At 55.7% G+C, this 5,759-nt stretch overlaps 1 protein-coding gene across 1 annotated transcript; it reads right to left on the bottom strand.

Annotated features, from left to right (window-relative positions):
• Positions 1-2,319: 2,319 nt before the first annotated feature.
• Positions 2,320-2,736, bottom strand: LOC140220262 (uncharacterized). The gene has a single exon (XM_072290282.1). It carries the CDS (start codon positions 2,734-2,736, stop codon positions 2,320-2,322), a length of 417 nt encoding a protein of 138 aa, XP_072146383.1.
• Between the last annotated feature and the right edge of the window lie 3,023 nt (positions 2,737-5,759).

Genomic DNA, 5,759 nt, shown 5'->3' with positions numbered 1-5,759 from the left:
TCACCGAGCATACCACTGCGTAGTGGGTGATGGAGGCTCGCCGCTCGGTGGATGCCGCAGGCACGGGTCAAGAGGGCGTTGCCAATTCTAACGAAGCAGTGGAGACTGGGTCGGAGCCGGGCGCTATCCCGACCGCAATGGAGCCGAGCATCATCCTGACCACGACTGAGGCACCTTCGTCCTTGCCAGCCACACCACCAACCGACCCGACTGAGGGGCAGCAGTAGAATTGCATAGGAGGAGTTGGTTCTTTGTATTATATGAATTTTGCGGGGGCTGAGAGCCCCTGAGTGAACAGATTTAAGTTCTTTTGTGGTCATGATGGGGAGCTTGTCCCGTCCATTCTCATTTCTTCCTTAAGTGATTTCTGCTTTTCGCCCTTTTCCTTTCAAACCTGCCCATTTACCGTAGGCTGCAATCTTTAGAACCCGGGCGTGGCCCGCGATGCTCAGCTGCTCGTAACCGTAGTCGTGGTAGGGTCTGATCAGTCGGGAGGCTGAAGCATACGTTACTCAAGGTAGTCAGAGGAACAGGATGCCCTTTCATTTGGGCGAAGTGTGTGATTGCATAAAAGTAAGGAGGGGGTGGTATCGTACCCCCGTGTAGCCCCCGAGTGACCCAGGTCGAGAGTGCTCGGGCTGGGGCATTATAGGAGCGAGTGTTGAATGGAAACGACCGGTAAAACTGAGTTAGGGAAATAAATGACGTAACTGTTCGATGTTCCACGTGCTAGTGAGGATGTTGCCGTCGTCATCCTTCAGTCGGTAGGCACCTGGTCAGATTACCTCGGCCACTGTGTACGGTCCTTCCCAGGGCGGAGAGAGCTTGTGCTTGTCCTTGGTCGACTGGGTCCACCGGAGTACGAGGTCGCCGACCTCGAGGGTTCTCCCTCGGATCTTTCTCTCATGGTACCTACAGAGGGTTTGTTGGTAACGAGTGGAGGATATGAGGGCCATCTCTCATGCCTCCTCAAGTAGGTCGACCGCGTCCTACTGAGCCTCCGTGGCTTGGTCTTAGTCGAAGGCCTTTACCCTTGGAGAGCCGTAATCGATGTCGGACGGCAACACTGCTTTGGCTTCGTATACCAAGAAGAAGGGGGTGAACCCTGTGGATTAGTTTGGGGTCATTCTCAAGCTCTAGAGGACCATTGGGATCTCTGCGATCCATTGCCCAATGAATTTTTTGAGCCCATTGAAAATGCGGGGCTTGAGCCCTTCAAGGACCATGCCATTAGCCCGCTCGACCTGATTGTTGGTCCGTGGGTGCCTGACTAAGGCCTAGTCGATCCTGATACCATATCCATCATAGAAGTCCAAGTACTTCTTGCCAGTGAAGTTTGTTCCGTTATCTGTGATGATACAGTTAGGGATATCGAACCAATAGATGATGTCGAGGAAAAACTCGACCGCACTTCGATGGTGTCTGCAGATTCCGATGTGAACTTCGAGGAGAAGTTGTTTCCCCTGGTCGGTCATGATGCACTTCATGAGTATTCCTGACGGACGTCATTTGTAAAGTTCATCACCGATGGCAACGAACGTCTTGGCGCGTCGAGTGATTCATCGCGCTTCAGTGCTCTTCGGTGGGAGGACGTCCTCGAGGATGTAGGCGAGCAATGGTGCTCTCCAGTCGGCCGAGTCGAGTGCCAATATGGTAGTGTCACCGGTGGGGTCATCGTGGAGGCGTTGGGGTCGGAGCCCCTGAGCACCTGGTTGGGGTTAGGAAGCGTTCAGGTCGGTTCCTCCCAGACATGGGCAGACAGCTCATAGAGGTCGTTTATGAAGACCCCATCGGGGGGTGGACCCCGTCTGGCCGCCAATTTCTCGAGGAAGTCAGCGGCGGCATTGTCCTTTTGCGGGATGTGATGCAGCTCGATCCCTTGGAACTTGTCCTCTAGCTTGCGCACCTCTATGCAGTAAGCTACCATGAGGGGGATCTTGCAGGAGGACTCCTTCATGACTTGATCGACCACTAACTTCGATTCGCCGCAGACATAGAGCCACACCGCATCGAGCTTGAAGGTGATGCGTAGCCCATTGATGAGGTCTTCATACTCGGCGATGTTGTTCGAGGCCAAAAAAATGGATACGGATTGCATAGCGGAGCCTATTCCCATCCGGGGAGATCACGACCACTCTGGCCCTTGAGCCGGGTGCCACGACTAACCCGTCGAAGTACATCGTCTTGTACTCCTGGGTGACATCCGGGGTCAGGGTCTGGATCTTTGTCCATTCGGTGATGAAGTCGGCTAGGGCTTGAGACTTGATCGTGGTGCGGAGGGCATACTTGATGTCGTGAGCCATGAGCTCAAGTGCCCACTTAGAGATCTAGCCATGGTGTCACGGTTGCGACAATCTCCCCCAGTGGGTACGAGGTGACGACCGTGACCTCATGGTCGGTGAAGTAGTGTAGGAGCTTCCGGGTCGCCATCAGCACAACGTATAAAAGCTTCTGGACCTGGGGGTAACGCACTTTGGCATCGGTGAGTACATCACTGATGAAGTACACCGATCGCTGGACCTTCAGCGCATGTTCTGGCTCCTCCCTTTTGACGACGAGGGCGACGCTGACCACGTGGTTGCTTGCCGCGATGTAGAGGAGGAGGGGTTCTTCCTGTTCGGGAGCGATGAGGATCGGGGCTGAAGTCAGTGATGCTTTGAGGCTCTCCAGAGCCTGCTGTGCCTCCTTTGTCCGGACAAATGTGTCCGCCTTCTTGAGGAGCTTATAGAGTAGCATCCCCCGGTTGCCTAGTCGGGATATGAACCGGCTCAGGGCAGCCAAGCAACTAGTGAGCCTCTATACGCCCTTGATGTTGCAGCCAAGTTTGCGATTGGGTCGCTTGCTTGAGCCATTTTTACCACTGTGTCATCTACGTAGACGACAATAGTGGGTTTTGGCCGCTCGACTTGGTCGAGTTGGTTGGACGTGTCGATCTGGTTGGTGAAGCATCGTTGCATGCACCGTTCATAGGTGATGCCTACGTTCTTCAAGCTGAACGGCATGGTCACATAACAGTATGATCCATACGGGGTGATGAAAGAGGTCGTGACCTAGTCGGTCTCTTTCATCGCGATCTGGTGGTAGCCTGAGTAGGCATCCAGAAAGGAGAGGATTTCGCATCTCCAGGTGGAGTCGGCTATCTGATCTATGCGTGGTAAAGGAAAATGATCTTTGGGACATGCCTTGTTAAGGCCAGTATAGTCAACACACAATCTCCATTTCCCATTCTTTGTCTTTACAAGAACAGGATTGGTGAGCCAGTTGGAGTGGAATACCTCCTTGATGAAGCCGGCCACTAGGAGTTTGGTGATTTCCTCACCTATGGCCCTGCGCCTCTCCTCATCAAAGCAGCGTAGGCATTGCTTGATGGGTTTTGAGCCCGGGGCGATGCATAGTGCATGCTCGGCGACCTCCCTCAGTATACCTGGCATGTCAGAAGGCTTCCATGCGAAGACATCCTGATTGGTGCGCAAAAAGTCGACGAGGGCACCTTCCTATTTGGCTGGGAGCTTGGTCCCAATCCGCACCGTCTTGGTTGTGTCACTGGGGTCTATCTCCACTGCCTTGGTCTCTTCGGTCGGACTGAAGGCGCTCGTGGAGGTCATCTTGTTGTAGCCGGGCATCGCTGGTGCCGCTTCATTCCCGAGCTTAGGGAGCTCGGCGACATTGATGATGCCAGTGGCGAGCTCGTAGTGCTCGCGATTGCACGTGTAGGTGTGAGAGAAGGTGCTACCCACGGTGATGACACTGTTCGACCTCAGCATCTTTAGCTTGAGGTAGGTGTAGTTGGGGACCACCATGAACTTGGCGCAGCATGGCCACCCCAGGATGGCATGGTAGGACCCTAGAAAGTCCACCACCTCGAAGGTCAGGACCTCCGTGGAAGGGAGAACTCACGAGGCGGAGCTCCAGCCGGGGGATGCGCATGGCGTCGAGGGTCTCAACGTACAGAATGTTGAGACCGCTACCCCCATCCATCAGCACCCTGGTAAGGTGCTTCTTGCTGATGATGGGGTTGACAACGAGCAGGTAGCGACCTGGTCGGGGGATGTAGGGATGATGGTCCCTCTGATCAAATGTGATTGGGGAGTCCGACCAAAGAAGGAATGAGGCGATGGACGACTCGGCGGTACATACCTCTCGGTAGCGCACCTTGCACTAGCGCTTGCTGTGGTCGGCGTTGGCTTGGCGGCTTGTCATAGGAAGCGTTTGAGGAGCTCGCAGTGCTTGTAGAGGTGCTTGACGGAGTAGGCGTGGTTAGTGCAGGGGCTCTCCATGAGCTTGTCGAAGTGGTCGAGCTAACCCTGTTGGTGCTGCTTGCCTAGGCGCTTGGTCGTGGTGACCAAGGTTGGGTTGGTCGGGCGACGCCGGTCCTTCTTGTTCTTCTTGCCCCGCTGTGGGAAGGGGCCCTCATCCTGGACCTCATGCTTGGCCTTGCCCTTATCCCGACTATCGCTGAAGACTGCTCTGAGTGCCTCCTCGCGCAGAAGCATGGTTGGTGGCGATGTCAAGCAAGTGTCATGGGTGGTTCGAGGCTTCACGCAGTTGAGCTTGTGGACTAGGGACTTGCAGGTTGTCCCAGAGAGGAACGCGCTAACGACGTCTGCGTCGATGACGTCAGGAAGGGAATTGCATTGCCTCGAGAACCTGCAGATGTAATCCCACAGGGACTCGTTGGGCTCTTGCTTGCAACTCTTGAGGTCCCAAGAATTCCTAAGATGGACGTACGTCCCCTGGAAGTTCCCAATGAAGACCTTCTTAAGGTTCGCCCAATCATGGATGCTGTTGGATGTAAGAAATTCGAGCCACGCTCAAATGAACTCCCCTACGCAGATGGGGAGGTACGGGATGATGAAGTAATCATCATTTGCTCCACTGGCTCAGCAAGTGAGTCAGAAGTCTTCAAGCCATACACCAGGGTTCATCTCCCTAGTGTACTTGTTAATGTTGGTGGGCGGTCGGAAGCGCTATGGGAATGACACTTTCTAGATGCGGCGACCAAATGCCCATGGTCTGAAGCCGTCCGGGCTGGGGCTCTGGTCGCCGTACCGGTCGCTCGGTCTACCGCCACACCTGGGGTGCACCTCCTCATGCTCCTTGTGGGCTCAGTTGGGGCCCGTGCCACCCGCGCTCGCTGCCATCCGATCGACGTCGGTGTCATGCCAAGCCTGACATCACGTGATGATGACACTATGGGCATCATGGGTCGGCCCGAGCCGCTCGCGCACATGCTGTCTCACCCTGTCTCACCTGAGGCAGCTGCTGTGGTGAGTGGACAGAGCAGTTTGACTAGTGCGGCCCTAATGCCCCAGTTGGGCAAGAGGTCGCGTGTCGCTGTCGCGACGCGGAGCTTTCCGCCTGCTTAACGATGGCACTCTCCACCAGTGCTTGGAGGTTTCGATGGATCGCTTGCTCCTGTGGGTCGGCGGGCACGAGGAGGCCGCACAGTAGCATCACCGTGGTAGCGATGTTCTGGTTGCCCCGAGCAAATGAGGGGGATCATCCCCTCCAGCTAGGATGTTGCGCTAGACTTGGTGGGCGCGGCCTCGAGCGCCGCTCGCCGAGTTATGCACATGTGGCTCCTAGTGCTGCGCGGGGCGTGCTGGCGTAGACGTCTGCTGGGTCTGCTGCCGCTGTCATAGCTCGTCACCATGCGCCTGCGCCTGCACCAGGGTCCGGAGGGGTTTGACTCTGCTGGGACTCCACCACCTCTAGTGGGTGTTCTGAGACGTCCGCCATGGCACATTCCTGCAACGGAG

The sequence above is a fragment of the Setaria viridis genome, chromosome 8 (genome assembly GCF_005286985.2).
Source record: "Setaria viridis chromosome 8, Setaria_viridis_v4.0, whole genome shotgun sequence".
Lineage (NCBI taxonomy): Eukaryota > Viridiplantae > Streptophyta > Magnoliopsida > Poales > Poaceae > Setaria > Setaria viridis.
The sequence above is the reverse complement of the archived record's forward strand: the minus strand, read 5'-3'. Positions and strand labels throughout refer to the sequence as shown.